Here is a 23,086-nt window from a genome sequence, read left to right on the forward strand (position 1 = left end):
GACAAAGCAACCGTTGGTTGTGAAAGCTTGGAATTTTTTGTGTGTGTTTTTTATTGTGTGTATCTACCAGCGCTTTCCCGTTTGGTAAGTCATGGAATCTTTGTTTTTAATATATTTATATGTAAATAAAATGACTAAGCGTAAAAGCAACTTTAAGAAACGCAAATTTGCGGGTAACAGAGTTGTGAGACCTGCACTTTATTCTGAAGTACTTAAAAACGTGTGCTAGCAGTGAAGGAAACCATGATAATATTTCTGAAGTGGCCACACCCCCTAGTGCATCGAAAAGGAAAATAACTTTAGAAACGAGTGACAGTTGTAAAAGTAATGATATTATGGCAATCAAACCTATTTACAGAGATCTGGAAATCCTGAGCTACTAAAGAAGTGTTTACATGGGAAGACCAAGAATGTGAAAGAGTCCTTCAATAATGTTGTGTGGTGCCATGTGCCTAAAAATTTATTTGTTGGCCTTATGACTCTAAAGTTAGCAGTGTCTGATGGTGTAATAACTTTTAATGGTGAAAACTACGAGAAAGACTTAAGGTTCTGGAGAAGTTAGGGGGTAAGAGTTGGACAGAACACAACTAAAGGACTGCAGGATCTGGTTGAGCTTTGTGTACATGCTGCTCAGCAAATGACAAAAGAAGCAAGAAAGAAAAGGAGGAGGCAAGAACTGGGCTCTTGAGACACTGAAGAAGTCACAGACTATGGGCTAGGGCTAGTCTAGTGCATAAAAGATGCAGAAATGTAAGTCTATATAACAATCTGTAATAAAGTTTTAAACCTCAATATCTCTGATTTACTTTTTTGCAATAAATGGCCCATTTTCTAAAAGAAGTACTGATGGCAGAGACATGAAATTGTCACAGCACGCCAAGTGTAAAATTCAACACATGTGGAACTAGAATAATTAAAATATCCTCAGTTGTTTTGTTTTTATGTTCACTGATTTACAAAAGTGTCAAAAAATTTGAGTGTCTCAGAAAAAACAAAAAAAAAAAAAAAAAAAAAATTTAAAAAGAAAGATAACCTGCCCCACAACACATTTTTAGTAATAATTCTAGTTCAGTGTATTTAGAAAGGTGTGTTCAATAATTATGGAAAATTGTAGGTTTGTGCCTTAAAAAGTTTCTAAGATAATGGGTCACAAAATTCGATAATTTAACACTGGTGGCATAGAACACACAATGTTCCCTTAAAGACGGTTTTCTGTGAATTTTGATTAGCTTGTTTACCAAGAGCACTACATTTGGTACTGCACAAAAAATACATAAAAAGGCCTTGGAATACAAGATATGCAAGGAAAAGAAAATTGAAATGGTTAGGACAAACAAACAAGCAAAATTTTTTCCACTTAAGCTGTTGCTTATTTATTGTTTCTCTTTGTTTTACCATTAGTTTCAATTTTTTAAGCCCTCATCCAGTGCTTAGAAATTAAAATAAAAAACACTACATTATCACTATGAAACAAGTATACAATAGAGTGAATAAATTTATGGAAAGACAATTAAGACAAAAAATACGCCATGCATATAAAAAAAAAATGGCAATGTATTCACATTATGTGTGTCCATTCATTATGGTTCACAAATTTAACTGTTCTTGACGTTTTGATAGTTTGTGCACATGAGGTGGGACGTGCGCAAGGAAAACTGACAAAAGGAAGGGGAAGTTCAACAATTTCAGAGATCTGTTTATTGATATACATACATGTGTGTATAACAAAAGAAAAAGCTAGTAAAAATAAATTAAAATTATATGTTTTATCAAAACGGGAAGTAAAAAATTTAAAAATTTCACCTAGTATGCAAGCACTCACAACTGTAGAAAAAACAAACAAAATTGCTACTTTAGTTTTGTCCGCCCCGGTAGCCGAGTGGTCAGTCCAACGGAATGTCATGCTAAGGGGCCTGGATTCGATTCCTGGTTGGGTAGGAGATTTTCTCCACTCAAGGACTGGGTGTTGTGTTGTCTTAATAATAATAATAATAATAATAATAATAATAATAATAATCATCATCATCATCATCACCACCACCACCATCATCATCTCGTCCCCAACAACACGCAAGTCGCCAAAATGGCATCAACTCAAACTACTTGCACCAGGCGAACTGTGTATCCGACGGGAGGCCCTAGCCATACGACATTTCCATTTTTTTACTTTAGTTTTGATTAGTGTTAATTAAGCAGAATACCAGTATAATTGTCAAAATATCTTTGTTCTTTTAGTCTGATTTGTTCACTGATAAGTGCACTTCATTAGTTTTAAAAATGACCAACAATCTGAACTTTTTCTGTAATATTCATTTTTTTTCTTTGCATGATTAACAATCTGGAGTACGTAGTAAATATTTCTGGGCCATTTATTTGTTTATGTACGAGAGGCATCGAGACAGTACTTTGATTATTTTTGTTGGATTTCTCATGCTGTTTTAATCAAATCCAAAGCTTTTTTGAGGTTTGCTTGATGTTTATCGTGTCAGAATAGTCACATAAAACTTATATATACTATATTTATTTAGCGGTTCTGTTCAGTGGTTGGGGTGTCACACTTAATATTGTTTTCAGTGTGAAACCAAATTCTGATTTTTATATTATTTAAGTCTTTGCTTTTTTGTTTGAAATGTTACCATAATATGGGAGAAGTAAATGGCCATTTCTCTCTAGAACAGTGATACTCTGAGTGTGCTCTGCAGAGTCCCAAGGCTCCACAAGGTCTCTGGCAAAATAATCCAATCTAAAGAACAAAGCAAATCAACTTCTGTCACACGCTGAGGGAAAAAACTATCATAAATAGTATATCAACTTACGAAAGTTATTGTTTCTCTCAGTGCGTAACAGCCAAAAACGAGGTGACAAGTAGTGCAATAGATCTACAATAACGCCACAATAAAAATGCAACTGAAAGAATTTAGTTTGAATAAGTAGGCACAGGGTGAGACGATACTTGTCACTGCACATAAATGTAGCTGCCTCCCACCCCCTGCAACAATCGATATTTGTGCAGAGGGGAAGACAATGACTGTTTCTTTTAAAAAATAAAAAATGGAAAGAGCACCAAACTGTAGTGGCCATTGCATCCTGCAAAGACAAAATACAGTGGTTCAAAATCTTTTTACTTCAGTTCAAAATCTTTTTACTTCAGCTACATTTTTGAAGATTGCTATTTCCTGGTCAATCCCATCTTCCACAAGCTGAAGATTCATCATTCTCCAGATTACCGCGTAAAATATTTCCTGGTCAATCCCATCTTCCACAAGCTGAAGATTCATCATTCTCCAGATTACCGCGTAAAATTACACTTTCTATAGATTACAGGGCAGAACAATGCGTTATTGATTGACACTTTCAAGACACAGACCGAGCATAAATTGGGCCACAACTTTGTGTTAAAAAGAACTTACCCGAGTATGGGTTGGGTCGCGACTTTCTTGACATGCGATCTGCACATCGCTCGAAAATTGGACTCATTTCACATGAGAACAATTACGCATATCTCTCAATCTGTGCCTTTGTTGGTGCTGCCTTCTATTGTCAGTTTTTAGAATTATTTCGAAAGAAACATTAACACAAGTAGCAGCTGTTGTTACGAATGGCTGAACCAATGTGATCACATTGATGTAATTTCGAGCAGTGTACACATTAGGTTTTGCAACTTGCTGTAATTCAGCTACAAATATGTAATGTTTGTCGAGTAACAAATTTTAGAAGCACAGATGTGAAAATTACCGAACAATCAGTTTAATAAGCCACAGCTGCAATATACTAACACGAATTCTTTACAGACAAATGGAAAAACTAGTAGAAGCCAACCTCGGGGAAGATCAGTTTGGATTCCGTAGAAACACTGGAACACGTGATGCAATACTGACCTTACGACTTATCTTAGAAGAAAGATTAAGGAAAGGCAAACCTACGTTTCTAGCATTTGTAGACTTAGAGAAAGCTTTTGACAATGTTGACTGGAATACTCTCTTTCAAATTCTAAAGGTGGCAGGGGTAAAATACAGGGAGCGAAAGGCTATTTGCAATTTGTACAGAAACCAGATGGCAGTTATAAGAGTCGAGGGACATGAAAGGGAAGCAGTGGTTGGGAAGGGAGTGAGACAGGGTTGTAGCCTCTCCCCGATGTTGTTCAATCTGTATATTGAGCAAGCAGTAAAGGAAACAAAAGAAAAATTCGGAGTAGGTATTAAAATCCATGGAGAAGAAATAAAAACTTTGAGGTTTGGCGATGACATTGTAATTCTGTCAGAGACAGCAAAGGACTTGGAAGAGCAGTTGCATGGAATGGACAGTGTCTTGAAAGGAGGATATAAGATGAACATCAACAAAAGCAAAACGAGGATAATGGAATGTAGTCGAATTAAGTCGGGTGATGCTAAGGGAATTAGATTAGGAAATGAGACACTTAAAGTAGTAAAGGAGTTTTGCTATTTGGGGAGCAAAATAACTGATGATGGTCGAAGTAGAGAGGATATAAAATGTAGACTGGCAATGGCAAGGAAAGCTTTTCTGAAGAAGAGAAATTTGTTAACATCGAGTATAGATTTAAGTCTCAGGAAGTCATTTCTGAAAGTATTTGTATGGAGTGTAGCCATGTATGGAAGTGAAACATGGACGATAAATAGTTTGGACAAGAGGAGAATAGAAGCTTTCGAAATGTGGTGCTACAGAAGAATGCTGAAGATTAGATGGGTAGATCACATAACTAATGAGGAAGTATTGAACAGGATTGGGGAGAAGAGAAGTCTGTGGCACAACTTGACCAGAAACGGGATTGGTTGGTAGGACATGTTCTGAGGCATCAAGGGATCACCAATTTAGTATTGGAGGGCAGCGTGGAGGGTAAAAATCGTAGAGGGAGACCAAGAGATGAATACACTAAGCAGATTCAGAAGGATGTAGATTGCAGTAGGTACTGGGAGATGAAGAAGCTTGCATAGGATAGAGTAGCATGGAGAGCTGAATCAAACCAGTCTCAGGACTGAAGACCACAACAACAACAAATCTACCTAAGAACTAAAAACATGAAAAATAAATCTTGAAACTTGGTCCTTTTTTTAGTATGCATTACTCTTGAAGATACATCAATTATATGCGTGTCAGTAACACTAAGTAACGGCATAAATGTCTGGCTTCCTAGGACCAATATTGTTCTAAGTGGTTGGTCGAGAGAGAGAGAGAGAGAGAGAGAGAGAGAGAGAGAGAGAACATTCATCGTTTATCATCACGTAAATAAGACTACCTACCTTCAGTTTATGCAGTTAACCATTCAAGTCAATATCTCTACAGTTGTCTGAAGTGAAGGTGTTATTTTACATTCAGTTTTTCCCACTTTGCTCTCAATTCTGGTATTCTGTGACATGTTCAAAGTGGTAAAGTGATAATGGGAAACAAGAATAAGCCACCTGCAGTTTGTTGTGTGGCTGCAGTTGTGTTGCAGTTCTTTAATTGCTTCTGAGAACCCAATCTGAAGTTATTTTCTACACTACACCTTTACGAGTCACGTCAGGCCCCAGAAATTGCCAGATTTTACGTTAAACGATTATATACAGCCTCCTCGTCATTTTTTCAAACACTATAATAACGTTGTGCTGGCTGGACATACAACAGTAAGCAATACATTCTATACCCCAATGTTCAGGACAATTTCAGAAGCTCTCAACAAAATCTAAATGTGCCTTTTTTTCCCATGTGATTAATGAGAACAGTTTGATGTTCAGGTGACACTAAGAACGAAAACTGTGCATTTACCAAAGAACTGCACAGTTTTTTTGTCACTGAAGACTATAGCCTTTATGAAAGTATTACAAGCCTAGGCGGATGAACAGTGATAACGTTGGTCTCAATTCCTCACTGTCTCATTCTTCCTGTTGAGGAAATGCAAGAATGTAGTGAGCATTAGGTGATGAGTTTAGTAGACTGCAACATAGGAGTGTAGACAGTGCGACATGTGGAGATTTGGATTGGACTGTGCGGCATGCACGGATAGGTCAAATGATCAAGGCACACGCTAAGTGGGAAATACACATTCGAGTCCCAGTCCAGCACACATTTTCACATGTCACTACACATAATACAACCGATGCCAAGGAATTCCCAAAAAGTCTCTCGCACAGGTGAATGGCATGCTTGAAGTATGCAGTACCTCATGTAACTGAACAGTTTCCCACTCAGACAAAACCACGTGTGATAGCGCATAGGGAACTGAAAGTGTGTGTAGACCCCAGGACTTAGAAACCATCTAATTAACAAAATGGCCTCATGAAATGAGAAGTGGGAATATCTGCATCCATGGGTGGAAATTTTTTATGCAAGAAAGTCCAAGAAATAGCTCTGAAGCTTCAGACTGAAGATTTCAGCAGATCAAAAGGCTAGCAGGATCCTTTAACAACTGCCATAACATCTTCCCAAAATTTGATGAACACAGAAAGCTGAGTACTCTTCTACAGTCAAAAATGGATATCGGCTCAGAAATACAAGGGTGACTGTAAAGTAATGCCTCCAACTTCGTAACTCTTCAACAGTTGGCAGCATTGGTATATGGCAGGTACTGGCTTGTTCTGTAGCCTCCTCTCTACAGCTCCAGTTGGCAGGAAGCCATAGCATTTTACGGTTGTGTTGTTACAGTGTAAAGTGTTGAACCCTGCACAGACAGTCGGTCAATGTGATTTAAGCAATGTGCAGTCATTGAATTCTTGACAGCAGAAGGTGTCACCCCAAAGGAGATTCATCAGAGAATGAAAGCAATTTATGGTGATTGTGTTGATGTGAGTACTGTGCATCGATCGGCTAGTAAGTTAAAAGATGTTGTGGTGGGAACATCGGACCTGCATGACAAACAAAGAGTTGGACATCCTGTGACAGCAACCACCGAGTTTCACAAGCAAAATGTTGACAGACTGATTCAGAAATTGCAAGCACAATTGGCATTTCACAAGAACATTTGGGTCACATTATTGCTTTGCTTGGCTATCGGAAGATCTGTGCATGATAGCTACCCCGGATGCTGACCCCTGAAATGAAAGCACACAGACTTGAACTTTGCCAGAAACTCCTCTCATAATCGCATTACGAGAATAAAGACGGATAGTACTCAGATCAACACACAATCACCACAAACTGCTTTCATTCTCTGGTGAATCTTCTTTGGGGTGACACCTTCTGCTGTCAAGAAATCAATGATTGCACGTTGCTTCTATCGCACTGACAACCGTCTGCACAGGGTTCCATACTTTTCATTGTAACAACACAACCATTCAATGGTAAGGCTTCTCGTCAACTGGAGTTATAGAGAAGAGGCTACAGATCAAGCCAGTACCTGCCACATACCAATGCTGCAAACTGTTGAGTTACAAAGGTGGAGGCATTACTTTTCAGTCAACCCTAATATTTACAGTGGTCATGGAACTTCAGAATGTTTTTAGTGTATGGAGTTGATGAAAAGTGTTCAGCACTAATATTTTATTGACGAGCAAGTGATGAACATCTGTGACTAAAGATGAATATCTATACGAGCTAAAATCATGAAAATTCTGTTTGTATGTCACTTTGTTGGGCGTAGTTAAGCTAAATACATCTTGCACACTCAATTTACTAACCACAACAAAATACTGTTAGAGTAAGGGGCACCTGCTAGTAAGTAAAAATGCTAAGGTTGTGTCAAAAAAGTGTCAATATGACAATCTTTAGGTTCAGCATAGGATTATACAGTCAACCAGTTGCAAATAACTGTTAGGTACATTGAACTATGTTTTGAAATCTACTAAGACCAATCAGTCTGATGATGATCCTAGCTGGCACACGTGGCAAAGGCTGGAAAGTTTTATTCACTTTTGGTTTGAGCATTGCTGCTCTAAATTCTGACCATTGCTTTTAAGAAATGTAATTTTACAATTTATCAACATTTCATTCTGATGAAGACACCCTTAGTAGGTGTTCAAACCTAGGTCAACATACGTAACAATTATTTGTAACCAGTTGGTTGTATAATACCATGTTGAAACTAGTATAAAGTTGCTGAGCAACAGCCATGTTTAAAACTGTATAATCTTTATGTCTCACTAGGTTGATTGGTGACCATTCCATATTACAAAAAGGACAGATTGCTACTTACCATAGCGATAACACACTAAGTTGCATCCAGGCACAGTTGAAAGACTGTTATACATAAGTTTTCTGCCAAAGCCTTCTTCAGAAAAGAAAACACTTTCACACAAGCAAGCACATCTCATGAACACATGACCGTTCTCTCACTGTGCCCTGTCCTTTTTGTAATATTCTTGATATTCAAACTTTGGCTTTCCAATGTTTCGCCATTTCACATAAATGATAACAAGCAGCCATTCTACATGACAGTCAAAACACACACACACACACACACACACACACACACACACACACACACACACACACACTTATAAGGAGGGCTGAGTGCCCAGGAGTCAAGAGGAAGTGAAGGGATAAGGTAATCAGCTACTCCTGAATACTAACTGATTTGATGAAGCCAAATTCAGGTTTCAGGTGTCTTTTTTTGTTTTTTTGTTTTTTTTTTGTACTTATGGAAAACTAAGATAGATTTTAATTACCTATAACAGGCTTTGTATGGAATCTCTCAGGTGTACTTCTCTGGAATTTGTACATTGCTTCTGCTGTACTGACAAATTTCTTCTGTAGAGACTTCTTTTCGAAGTGCAAATCATTTGATTTGTCCTGAAATCAATAACATTCAGATCGTAGTACACAAAAATGAGGAAAGGCAACCACTCACCAGAAAACAAGACTTCATAGATGGGAAAATCAACTGGCAGATTGACAATGACAGCATTAAGTTATTTTTTCAGCAAGTAAGAGGCGAAACATGTTTCGGACAAAAAAAAAAAAAAATAAATAAATAAATAAAATAAGTAAATAAATAAATAAATGCATCATATATTACCTTCAAGTTTTGACCTGTTTTTGTAATCATCTCACATGTAGCACAAATGAGAGGTACCCTAAGAGCAGTAGTGAAAATACCGACATTTGAAATGACACTTACATGATCAATCAGCATGCCATATAATGAAATGTGAATAATAAATGTCCAAATTGAACTTCATCCTCTGAAGAGATGAGTATGAAATGACTAATTTGAAACAAACAGTGCCATAATGTGCTAGAGGCAGGATGTGAGTGAGATGTGGATGGGGTGGTATAGTTGAGAGGAAGATGTATGTAGGTTGAGGAGCAGGGGTGTTCAGAGGGAGACAAATTAATGTGCAGAGGAAGTGGCAAGACACCTGAGGGAGATGGGTCAAGAGAGAGGTTGGGATGGTAGAGAGAAGAAGAGAAGGAAGTACGAAAGCTTCCACACTGAGGAGAGATTAATTACATTACAAGTTATGCAACTGTTTTGAGGACTTCTATAAAGACACTTTAATAGTATAACACAGTTTGATCACACCCTTTTCTCCATGGTCTGCACGAGACATGGCTTTTGGTTCCATATTGTGGCTGCAACATTTACCAATTGGAACTATAGTGTTACACTCTCCGTCCTTCTAAGGAATGACAGATTTTGATATTTATTAATTTTTGTTTTGTTTTTGTTACACGTCAAGTTTCAGGCAGCATGTTGTGGGAGAAATGGGCTATTGTTATGTGCATGTAGCACGAGGTACATGGGTGTAGCATATCTGCAAGACAAGATGATGCAATTAGCATCATCACCTGCTGTAGGCTGCATGTTCTTAGATGTCACGGCTTAAAGGTATGTTGTGGTCATAGAAGAACTGCAAGAAATACACAATTAGCGATGTCACAAAAGTGAAGCAAATGAAGTTTTCAAACTTTCATTCTGACATTCAATCCCTGATATGTGATCTGTCAAAATGTATTCACACTGTACAGTCTGACAAGACATGACACTGTAACCATTTTAATACAAAAATGTTATAAATGACTGACAGGAGTTATCTGTCTATGCCTAAAGAAGCTTTAATATAGAGGTATTTAAAGAAGAAATTTTGTTTGTCAATTCATAGGTCTGACAGCTCTCTTTCAGCCTCTAGCCCTGAATACTCTGCAAAGGAAAAGAAGTTAGCGAAGAAGAACAAAAGCACAGTTAATATGGAACTGATTAGCAGGTCCAAATCTTACTCATGTCATAGGCGTCCTCAGAAACTATATAATATACCATTCATTCATCAACTAAATCAGTGGATACAATCTGGGTGCCAAGGCTCTTGAAGTAGTTAATGGACTGAATCTCTTTTCATAATCAAATAGTGAACGACACCAAAATATCTATGGATAGCATATTTAGCTTCTGAAATAACATTTCCCAAACTATCACAATGAATCGTACTAAATACAGCGAGTTTTAGAGAGATCTTTAATGTGGTGTATGTGAGCTCACTGCTTGCTTAATGTTTATCCTCTTTTCAATTCCAAACATGAGACATTTACATGTTTTTCATGTGTGTTCAATCTGTGGCATTTATGAGTAGGCATGAGGAAACAGGGATGTTTTGTAATATCATGGGTCCTGTTTCATGACTGGCTGATAAACAAACTAGCAGCTTCAATGTTGATTGTAGTATTTGTTCATTTCCATATTCACACTAATGTATTATGAGTATGTAGTTTATGTAATATGCTACATTAAGTGCCATTCTGATATGCATCATTTCACACTAGTGTATTATGAGTATGTAGTTTATGTAATATGCTACATTAAGTATCATTCAGATGTGCACAATTTTTTGTATATTTTGCTAAACCGTTAGAAAATAACAACTGGGTAACACAATACATAGCTTGCTGAAATTACATACGGTATATGTCCTTGCCTGGCTTTTTACTGTTGTTCTTCACTGACACTTAGATCAGTATTGGGTGTACAAAATCCTTGACTTTCGATCTAAGCTCATGTTTCCTACATTTACCTACCACATTGCACAATGAATCTATCTTTTGTTGTTTTCAGACTTACCATATTCTACAGTTATTCCAAAGAAAATAAAGCTCTGAAGAATTCTGACAATATGTTCACAAAAAGGTACTTATTAATACATTTTATATTACAAATGCCATCAGCCAGCAAGGAAATTATAAGCAGCTGAAGGTAACAGAACATGTTTCATGCACTTGTGTCCTCTAATCATTCATAACACCCTCAATCGGTTGTGTCACTTACAATGCCATATTGTAGTGTGCTCTGTCAAGAAACTTATGAACTTAGCATATCTTCCCTACAGTGGATAAAATTGCAAACGCAAAAAACAAAACTGTCTTCACCACTATAAAAATATTTGATATTAAATGTCAATTATGCATCAAAGCAGTTATATGTACCAGGACAGGAAATAGAAAAAGAAGCTTCAGGAACTAGAAAATGAAGATTCAGCTGCTCTTTCAATTCCATTTCGCTAAAACAGCAAAACACAAAAATCATATGGCAGTTGGTAAGACACCCTTAGACTGAATGTACAGAGCCTTCGGAAGCCCACAACAGCTGCTGTACACAGAAGCCACACTCCCAAACCTATGCTACATGGAGCTAACCAGCATTTCGAAGAGCTGCCTTACGATCAGCTATTACCTGTGCGTAAAATATTACTCAATGTCAATTTTTCCAGAAACATCAACTGCTATGTAAATCTATGTGGAAAATATTCGGACAACATCCTGATAAATTATTGAGTCCATTACTGAGAAATATCTTTTAATGTATCTTTTCAGGCAGTTCGAACTTTTACCCTGTGGCTGTTCACATCGCTAATTTTATATTTCTTGCAATGTGGGAAGTGAAAACTATGTTCTGTGCATCATCTGATGTCAATAACTGTAGCTCATTCACAGCAAAAATGTTGGCATTGACAAAGAAGTGGTATGAATGCACCGTTGAACGTAGACCACCCACACTGCAGGTATTCAAAAATTATCCAGAGCACTTTTCAGATGGTTGCAAAAGTTGTAACAAAACTTCCAGTTTATTTTAATTGTTACTGAACCAGAATGCTGTAGGTTATGAAGATCTGACTTTTAAATCGTTAACGTAACTTCCGCTGGAGAACAGTTCGTAGGCCTACTATCTCATCAGATTTTATCCACATCTACTTCAAGTGCTACATTTGCCACTCTTAGATTTTTGTGCTGATATTCTACTGAAAAAATTAAAATGATAAACTAGGTGAAACAAAGGAACTGATTTCCAAAGATAATTAATGTAACGTTACCCCAGACACTGAAAGTATACCAAGAAGGCCAGTACAAATGGTCACATGTTTGATCATGAGAGGATCACGGAACTCTGGAAAAACCCAAGCTGGAAGATGTTTGAAGTTAGATACAAACGATCTGTCGAAAGAGAACTTACGTTTTAAGTACCAATATTGAGTGAGGAATCTAGGAATATATACAGCTCCCAACATATCGATCTCACAGTGATCACAAAGATAAGGTTAATTACAGCTTGCACAATAGTATTTAACAAGTCATTTTTCCTGCACTCCATACTTTAATATACGATACAACAATAAGTACCTACAGCTGTACACTTCACAGTAATTTGAAGAGTAAAGATAGGTGGAATTGTAGAAGTCGATGGAAGAAACCATGCAACAAGTAGCAGACAAAAAAACCACTGCTAGGGTGACCTTGAAGCAGCCAATCACGGCTCATGTTTCAAGGCATACAGTAATGATCATAGTGTGAAAAACAAGCCAGCCTGATATGATCGCGTGGCAAAGATCACTAGCAGCGATAGTGTAGGTTAAATGCACCATTAAGAGTCAATGGTCTTGTTTCATCATTGTTGGCCCAAGTCGCCAATCATCGAGGTGGCAGCACGAACGCACTAAACTTACAACTGTAGTATTATTACAATGGCAACATCTTTCCAGCCCACTCTTAATATCCACTAAACAACTTTAGAATCAGCCATAGTCTTAATCTAGCGAAAATCTAGTTGAAAATGAAAATATCACAAGGCATTCCTGTTCCTGCTTCTCATTTCTTTCTCAATGTTGCACAAGTATAGCATTAAAAATTGAACAGTGTACAGACTTTTTAAAAACTCACTAGTTGTACAGAACGTGATCGCCTCCGTTGGTCGGGGTGTTTTCTGCTTGGCGAACACAAAGAATTGTGCCTTTGTCTTCCTGAAGATTCAGGTTTTAGCAACTGAAACCTGAAATTGAAATGAAAGTTAATGCCAACTTGGTAGTAACTACTAACTTACACTTATTACCAAACTCTTATTTTAAATGGAACTGTAGCAGCCAATAATGTGTTACATATAAATTGAAGGTGGAGGTGGGTGGAGGGGGGGGGGGGGGGGGGGGAGCGGAGGGGGGGGAGGAGACTATTGATATCAGCTGCATTGGGACTTTACACTGAATCAGAGGTGATGAGCGAAAATGTGTGCCAGACCAGGATTCAAAACCAGTATCTCCTGCTTACTGGACTGTTGTGTTAACCACTGTGCCACACGGACAAAGCATTTATCACAACTCTGTGGACTACTTCAGCAAGCCATTTAGCCAATCCACACTGTGTCACCTATCTGCAGTCCCTACCCTAATGTCCTCCATGCTCACTACTTCGAGATTCCTGCAGGAGGTCCGAATCAATTATATGAATGCGCGGTGTCTGTTCTTTCAGGTATTTCCAAAAGAACACCACCACACAATCGTACAGCCAGTGATACAGTTCATTAGTGTTATATAATAATGTCCCTTGAGCGATCCAAAGAGCCTCTAATCCTGTACTATCAAGGATGTACATCAAAACAAGTTTTTTAATATAATATAAACTTTACAATTAATTCCTCCAAAGCTGTACATTTTTCCAATGTTACTATATTTTGATATTGTTCTAATTTCTGCTTTACAAACACAATGAGGTTTGAGATACAATCTGTTTCTTATGGCATTGTGAACACAATCTCGAACACAATTATTTCACTAACCATAACTACAAATTAAACGTAAAAGTATTTATAGACAAGTCAAACCTCTAAGAAACCCAAAGTTCCACAGTAAGAACCTAAATGACAAAAAACCCTGTCCACAACAAATGCAAAAAAGAGGTGACTATCATATTGCCAATTTCTAAATGCATTTTAATACAAGCCATACAAGTACTTTATCAAACTGAAATCTCTGCCACGTCCTAGTTATGAGGAATTCTGCTACCTCTTTTCCTTTTTATGGGAATGTTGGAATTATTTCCTGCATTCTGTTGTAAATAACTGCTTCTGACATGCAAGTTCATGAAATATGGGCTTTGTAAACTCACTGCCAAGGATCCCAATTATGGACAGACATCCATGCCAACAAACACCAATATCAAATGCTTTTGAACAGTAGATTTCTCAATTATTAACTAAGCTGTTACCTGGATGACTTGTACACCAATTGTGAACTTGGGAATGTATTATGTTCTAGGTGTGGGGGATGGTAAGGCTGCAGAGAAGAGAAATAGCTGGAGGCAAAGTTAAATGGTAACTAAATGGAAAGACAAGAAGGATGTTACTACTCACAGTACTTTTCATGAAAAACAAAATTACAAAACCACGTAATCTTAGACCATAAGTGCATGGAGAGCTGAGAAGAATTATGATCAGCTTGTTAACAATGAAATGGCAACAACAAACAACACTAGACTTTTACCAAATTCTTGACAACATATTCATGAGAATGAATCTTCTACTCTGCGTAGGAGAGTGCACCTTTTTTTTACTCACCTTACATTGGAACTGCGTGCTGAACTAGGATTTAAACCCAGATGCTGTCTTTTGGGGACACTGCTCTTACCAACAGATATCCAGGCACTGGTCATAACCCTCACTCACAAATACTGGGACAGCTCATCATGTGCCTGGATAACTGTCAGTAAGACGCAAAATCCCCTTGCAGAACTAACCTCCATAAAAGTCCCTCAGTCTAGCCCCTATTCTATAGAAAGTAGTATAGGTGATATACAGTATACTGGCCCAGCTTGCACTGGTTAAGATGACCCTTTTATGAATTATCAACTTTCTCCTACCTGTTCTCTGTGAAGCTCTCTTAGATGTAGTACCTCGGAACAGCTGTTGTAGCACACTGGATACTTCACATAATGCAACCAAGTAATCTGTGACAAAGCACTGGTGGGGGTACAATGTGTTTATCAGCAAACACTGTAAAATACTATGGTTTCAAATTAGTGCACACATTGTGGCAGAATGAAAGATTCATTCTTGAAACAGCAGGCTGTAGTTACACCACTTCCCCACATCGCTGCTTCTTCTAGAAGAGAGCTTGTCCAGCAAGTGATGCAATACATCTTTGTGAAGCTTGGGAAATGGGAGGGAGGACCTAGTAGAATTTTATGTAAGATTCTGTGTTCGGTCCCAGTCTTGCTCTATCTGTCATGTGGTTTAAACATGTGCTTTAATGTACACATATTATGCCTGATCACCGTCAATAACAACTAATACATGGCTGTAACCCATTGTATAAACACTGCCTCACTGGAGAAGCTGCCTGGAATGAAAAGTGAAATTTTAAGTGTGTTCATCAAGTCACATTATAGCACTTATTGTAGTGAAGGGTGCCCCAAAATCCCTCAGGTCGTCAATGAGGCCAAAAACCTCTAGCATGTCAATGAGACCAAAAAGCTCTACCTTACAGCGATGAATAGAAACTACCTTCGTGGACAAAAGATAACACCAGATGAGCCGCTTTGGTGTTGTCTGCTAGCACCACCAGAGGGAGCGTGTCAGGAAGATTACAATGTCACCTCAAAGCAGCCAAATTAGGGCCATCTTATGAGTAAGTGGGCCACCATCAGGCGGGCTCCACATCGGCAGTAGGAAGGATCCTCACATCAGAGGATGCGGCCATTGATCAGCCAAGTGTGGCCAGTGTGGAGTCAGAACGGTGGATTCCCTTTGAAAGCACGCAGGAAAGACTGACACCACTGTGGTCTCCTTCACTGCTCTCTGTTTGGGAAGATCAGGGTAGACCAATCCAAGTACCAGACTTCCAGCAATCTATGGCGTATAACAGACCGAAGGTCTGACTCTGGAACCCCCATTTCCAGAATCTGAATCCTAGTGGCCAGCTTGACCAACAAGTTCATATCCTGAAATCCCAACATGACTGGGGATCCAAATGAAAACGACTGGCCGTCCAGCTTGATGGAGGTAAGAGACAAGATCGTGGATATCTGTAACTGTAACTGGTGAGTGAGGAGAGTAGCACTGGTCTATAACCTGAAGGCTGCTAAGGGAGCCACTACAGATTAGGATACTCTTGTCAGTGCAAGAACAAACATGGCTAAGGGCCAGTCTAATGGTCATCAATTCAGCAGTGAAAATACTGCAGATATCTGTCAGAGAGTAGAATTCATTGCACCATGCATTTGAGTATGCAAAGCCTGTTTGTCCATTGATTGTTGAGCCATCAGTGAATATTACTACTGAACCCGGATACGTCTCAAGGACAGCCAAAGAACAGGTGGCAAATAATCCTGGGGTCAATGGAATCTTTTGGTCCAAAGGAGACCTTGAGACAAATCCGAAGTCGGGGCACAAGCTGCGGGGGCAGATGTGATGCCTCCCTGACCAGAGGCAACAGTGGAGGGAGGAAATTGCAGCTCTGGAAGCATGCAACAATTGTAAACCCAGTTCTGTGTCACTGCTGTGGGAGAGGGAGCCCCCTTCCAGGGAAAACTACATGGTAGTTGGGAGGTTCAGGGAAGCTACGAATGTGAATAGCATAATTCAGCAGCTATTGTTAGCACATAGGGACTCCAGCCTCAAGTAGCAGGCCGTTCACAGGGCTGTTTGGAAGGCTCCTGTCAAGTCGGGCCTCACAATGATGAGTGGGGGCCAGTATCAGCAATGCTGAGGATGATGCTGAGCCATATGCAAGACTCCCATAGTCAAGATGGGACAATCAGGGCTTTGTGGAGCCACAAAAGCTTAGACCGATCTGCACCCCAGTTAGTGTTACTGAGGCAGCAAAGTCGTATTGAGGTGTCACCAGCACTTTCACTTAATTTGGTGACGATGGGGATGGCAGATCAGTTTGGAAACGAAGACCAGTCCCAACAAGAGGTACAAGAAGTAATTGATTGCATAGGTAAAGCTCTGGGTGTGGTTGGGCAGTACGACAGTGACAGAAGTGCATTGGCGGCTACAAGAAAGAGGGAGAGGGTCAGTACAGAGCCATGCAGGACCTCACTCCTGGGTACGGGGCTATTGAATGAAGCACCCACTTGAACCCGGAATGTACAGCATGATAGCAAGTTCTTGACAAAAATCAGGAATGGACAGCGGAGACCTGGGAGGGAGCTGAACATTACAGATGGTAAAATCGTTATGTGCCCTTACACGAACAGCCGGTCCCCAAGGATGTTCCAAAAGGCACAAGGTCACTATATACAGAGTCCAGCACAAACATAAAAACTCCACCTGATACCCTCTCACCGTGTGTACAATTCTTAAAATAACCTCGGTAGCCGCTAAGGACAGGGGTTCAAGTTGCTGGAAACCACATTTCCTGGGTGGTAGTACAGAATACTGGGTAAGTACTTAAAAGCTGCTGTAGCTCAGCCAGGTGGTGGAAAAATCCATTCCCCTGGAGGATCGGACTGTCTACATATTGTGGGGATACGAGACAAGAGGGGCAGGGGAGTAGGTTACGACCCAGGGTCATGTGCTGCCACCGACATATGTCAGTGGACATAGGTTCCGCAACAGACTGCATGGGGAGATCTAGTGTCTCAGGGGCCACTGGGATTTCCACATTGGGCACATAAGTAGTACATACAGAGTCTGCTGGAGTGAGGGCGTTCGTCTTAGAGGACTTCTTTTTGTCGTTCTCCTTATAAGACAAGGACTGGGAAGGCGTCCCTGAATTGGTTTCTGGGACAGGAAAAATGAGAAGACCGGCGGCCAGCAGCTTGTGGTTCCTTCAGTCATCAGAGGTGTCTGGCTGTGAACCCGCCAGAACCGTGGAAGGAAGAGTCCCGAGGGACCTCTTCCTATCTAGAGATGGTGGAGGAAGACGAGGCCCCTCCAGCTGGGTGATAGGGACTGGTGTTCCTCACAGGTGGGGAGCCAATACCCCTGAAGCAGGCGCGATGAAAGCACCACAAGGGCCCACGAACACCTGGGGAACAGGCATCAGTGAGCGGCTCTGAGAGCCCACCGTAGGATTGGTTATTTGGTTTAAAAGGGGGAAAGGGGGGGGGAGACAAACTGCAAGGTCACCAATCCCTTGTTCTCCGTAAAATAATTATACAAAGGAGAGAAGAAAATAAAGAAAGGAGACGTACAGCACAGTAACAGAAGAACGACAGGAGGGCACTCAACACTACTATGGACAAAATAGGAAATACAGAGAGAGAAGCAAGAAACAGGTAGAAGGGATAAAAACAAGAGAGGAGATGACTGTGACTGGCCGACCATGAGAATAAAAAGGAAAAGCCAGCCACTCTGTGACACATTAAAACATCCAGCCTAAAAGCATTAGAGTGGAGAACACAAAGGGACAAAGGGCAGGTGCGAAAACTTATACAGAATGATAAAACCCACCATCACGTACAAAACGTAAAACTAAATTAGCCAACGAGGCATTTTCAGCTAAAATTAATGGCAACGAGTCCAGTAACTGAAGAGTCCATCGCAGGGCAGCCAAAGGACAGCTCACCAAGATATGGGCCACTGTCAGCCAGGCACTGCACCGACACTGAGGTGGGTCATCACAGTGCAGTAGGTAGCCTTGTGTCACCAAAGCGTGGCCAATGCGGAGCCAAGAAAACCACACAGTCCCTGTGAGAGGCCCACAAGGAGGTCTTCCACACATACGTAGTCTCCTTAATGGCACGCAGTTTGTTGTGCGTACTGAGGTTATGCCATTCCATCTCCCAAAGCCGCAAAACCTTGCGGTGTAGTACTGAACGCAGGTCAGTTGCAGAAAAGCCTATCTCCATAAGCAGTTTCCACATAGCCTGTTTGGCCAGCATGTCGGCAAGTTCGTTGCCTGGGATGCCAAAGTGATCTGGAGTCCAGACAAACACCACTGAACGGACTGGACCGTTCCAGGGCATAGATGCACTCCTGGATGGTCACTACCAAAGGATGACAAGGGTAGCACTGTTCGATAGTTTGTAGGCTGCTCAAGGAGTCAGTACGGAGAAGAAACGACTCGCCAGGGCATGAGTGGGTGCGTTAAAGAGCATGAGAGATGGCCACCAGCTCTGCAGTGAAAACACTGCAGCCATCTGGCAAGGAATGCTATTCAATAAGTCCTCCATGCACATACGCGAAGCCAACATGATCATCAGCCACTCAGCCATCGGTGTAAACCATTTCATGGCCTCAATACATGTCAAGAATCGAGAGGCAGTGGCAGAGGAGAGCCGCGGGATTAACCGAGTCCTTACGGCCATGTGAAAGGTCCAGGCGAAGCCACAGCCTAGGTGTACACCATAGAGGTGTACATGAATGGACCTCAAGAATAGGTTGTAAAGATAAGGACTCCAGTATGGAAAAGCGACTGGACACGAACTGCAATTGGAAGCCCTGACCTGGGCAGCCGATGCGGGAGATGAACCGTCATGGGTGGGAAAAGGAGATGGTAAATCGGATGCGCAGGAGAACTACAAACGTGTGCAACATAACTGGCCAGCAATTGTGCACACTTAACCTGCAATGGAGTGACTCCGGCCTTTGCCTGGACACTGGTCACCGGACTCATCCTAATAGCTACTGTTGCTAGGCAAATGCCACAGTGGTGCACTGAGCCGAGTAAACGCAACGCTGAGGGCACTGCCGAACCATAAACCAGACTCCCATAGTTAATGCGGGATTGAACGAGGGCTCTGTAAAGCTGCAGCAGCTTAAAGCGATCTGTACCCAGTTGGTGTTGCTCAGGCAGCAGAGGGCATTGAGGTGCTGCCAGCACTACTGCTTAAGCTGACGGAGATGAGAAAGCCTCAAGTCAATCGGGCATCGAAAACCAGTCCTAAGAATCAATATATCTCCACTAAAGTGAGTGGATCATCATGAAGGTAAAGTTCTGGTTCCGGATGAACGATACGATGCCGACAGATGTGCATAACCCACAATTTGAGCCAAAAACTGGAAACCATGGGCTAGAGCCCAAGACTGCAGTTTATGGATGGCTCCTGTAGGCACCGCTTAGCAACACCAGTACTGGTGGAACAGCACGAAATGCAGAAGTCGTCTGCATACAGAGAAGCTGAGACAGATGGACCTACAGCTATTGCTGGACCATTAATGACCACTAAAGACAGAGATACAGTCAATACAGAACCCTGCGGGACCCCATTCTCCTGGATATGGGAAGAACTATGGAAGGCACTATAACTTAAGACACGGAAAGTACAAAGCGACAGGAAATTTTGGATAAAAATTGAGGGCGGGCCTCTGAGACCCCACTCATATAATGTGGCAAGGGTATGATGTGACCAAGTCATGTCATACGCTTTTTGTAAAGCAAAAAAGACGGCAACCAGGTGTTGCTGGTTGTTCAGATGGCAGACTCGAGGGACACAAGATTATCAGTGGTAGAGCAACCCTGGCGGAAGCCACCCTGACATGGAGCCAGTAAGCCACATGACTCCAGGACCCAACCCAACTGCCGACACACCAGATGTTCCAGCAGTTTACAAAGAACTTTGGTGAGGCTTGTGGGCCTATAGCTATCAACATCAAGCAGGTTTTTATCGGGTTTGAGCAGGGGAATGATGTTGCTCTGCCGACATTGCGGTGGAAAGATGCCATCGCACCAGATCCGGTCGAAGATGACGAGGTGATATCACTTGTAGTCAGATGAGGAATGTTAAATCATCTGACTGTGGATCCGATCTGGCCCAGTAGCAGTGTCAGGGCAATGAATGTATAAGGGCACAGAGGAGCTCCAACTCTGTAAATGGGGCGTTATTGGATTCACTGTGGTGTGTAGTGAACAAGAGGACTTTCCCTTCCAGCCACCATTTGAGAGTGCGAAAGGCTGGCGGCTAATTCTCTGACGCAGAGGCTCGAGCAAAGTGCTTGGCAATCGCGATTGCGTTGGTAGGTAACACACTATTTCTGTTAACACCAGGAACACCTTTTGGGGTCTGGCAGCCAAAAACACATTTGATCCTTGCCCAGACTTGGGAAGAAGACGTATGGCACCCAATGGTCGAGACATCTCCCCCAACACTCCTGTTTCTGTCATTCTATAAGCTGGCAAACACGGGCACGGAGCCGTTTAAAGGCTATGACGTGCTCCTGGGAAGGGTGCCGCTTATGCCGCTGTTGAGCTCACCAACGCTCTTTAATTGCCTCAGCGACTTCCTGTGACCACCAAGGGACTGCCTTTTGTTGTGGGCCCCCTAAAGAGCGAGGGATTGCATTTTCTGCCGCAGAAACAATTGTGCTAGTCACCTGCTCAACCATCACATCCATGTTACGATGTGGGGGAGATTCAACAGTGACAGCAGAGGTGAAAGTTTCCCAGTGGATAGATGGGAGAAGCCCTGGGCTGCAAATTGATAAATCAATCACCGAGTAACTACCATGAGCCACACTGAAACATGTGGCGGCCCCAGTATTTAAGAGGCAGAGGTCGAATTGTTTCAGTAAAGTTTCGACATCTCTGCCTTGGCCAGTAAGCATGGTGCCACACCACAAGGGTTTATGGGCATTAAAATCTCCCAGAAGTAGGTAAGGTTTAGGGAGTTGATCAATCAGTGCAGCTAATACATTCAGGGGTACTGCACCATCTGGAGGAAGGTATACATTGCAGACAGTTATTCTGACAGCCACAGCTTCAAGAGGGTTTTGAAGGAGCACAGTTTCACTACACACTGAGTTTAGGGCGTAAATGCAAAGTCCACCTGACACTTGATTATAGCCGCTATGGTTCCTGTAATAACCCTTATAGTCGCAGAGAGCAGGGGTCCGCATTGCCGGGAACCAAGTTTCCTGGAGGGCAATGCAGAAAGCAGGTGTAAAGCTTAACAGCTGCCATGGCTCAGACAGGGAGTGGAAAAAAACCGCCGCAATTCCACTGGAGGATGACTTCATCGTTAGACTGGGAAGGCATGGAACATTCATTCAATGAGGCAGTTTACACCTGAGGGTCACCTGCTGCCACCGACATTGCCTGAGCAGTCTATATCTGTTGTGTCTGAGGGTCCGGTGAGATCTAGAACCTCTGCGGATGCCAGAACCTCCACCTCATCCGCAGACGCAGAGCTTGTAGGTAGCAGTGGTGAGGATGCCACCGCAATTCCCTTGGTCTTAGGGATCTTTTTGGATTTCTCTCACTGCTTTTTGGGTTTCCCTGGCTGGGAGGACTTCACTGATTCAATCTCCAGGACTGAGGACAAGTGTGAAGCCCTACGAGCAGCTGCTTTTAGGCTCTTCAGCCACTGGAGGGGGGGGGGGGGGGGTCATCTTTCCCACTAGCAGAAACCTGAGAAGGGACCCCTTCCTAGCGAGAGGAGCTGAAGAAAGTCTCTGAGAGGTGACTGGGTTTGGCAGAGCTGACGGGGCTAGAACTGTTGTTTCGGTGGTGTAAGGCGATGTCATATGTACAGGATGTAGGCATTCAAATTTCCTCTTAGCCTCCGTGTAGGTCAGTCAGTCCAGGGTCTTTTACTCCGTGATTTTCCTTTCTTTCTGGAGAATCCTGCAGTCAGCCGAGCAAGGCGAATGGTGCTCTCCACAGCTGACGCAAATGGGAGGTGAGACACATGGAGTACTGGGATGTGACAGGCATCCGCAATCTTGGCACGCGACGCTGGAAATGCAGTGTGAAGACATATGGCCGAATTTCGAACTTCCAGCATTTAAAGCACCGCATTGGGGGAGGGATACAGGGCTTTACATCACAGCGTTAGACCATCACCTTTACCTTCTCGGGCAACGTGTGATCCTTGAAGGCCAAGGCGAAGCACCGGTGGGAAAGTGATTATCCCTCAGACCCCGGTGGACACGCTGAACAAAATGTACACTTCATGAGCTTTCAGCTCATCGTCAGACTGCAAAAGAAGGTCCCTGTGGAATATGATACCCTGGACCATC

At 41.7% G+C, this 23,086-nt stretch overlaps 1 protein-coding gene across 3 annotated transcripts in view; it reads right to left on the reverse strand.

The window, feature by feature from the left end:
* The window catches only part of LOC124776411 (targeting protein for Xklp2 homolog), a 145,705-nt gene that overhangs the window by 98,574 nt on the left and 24,045 nt on the right, over nucleotides 1-23,086 (reverse strand). For all 3 annotated transcript variants that reach the window (XM_047251397.1, XM_047251396.1, XM_047251398.1), the window contains exons 3-4: nucleotides 13,075-13,183; nucleotides 8,598-8,721 (exon numbers count right to left, since the gene is read on the reverse strand). In XM_047251397.1, the coding sequence (XP_047107353.1) occupies nucleotides 8,598-8,721; nucleotides 13,075-13,183 (233 nt within the window). The remainder of the gene's footprint in view (nucleotides 1-8,597; nucleotides 8,722-13,074; nucleotides 13,184-23,086) is intronic.

This window comes from Schistocerca piceifrons, chromosome 2 (genome assembly GCF_021461385.2).
Source record: "Schistocerca piceifrons isolate TAMUIC-IGC-003096 chromosome 2, iqSchPice1.1, whole genome shotgun sequence".
Lineage (NCBI taxonomy): Eukaryota > Metazoa > Arthropoda > Insecta > Orthoptera > Acrididae > Schistocerca > Schistocerca piceifrons.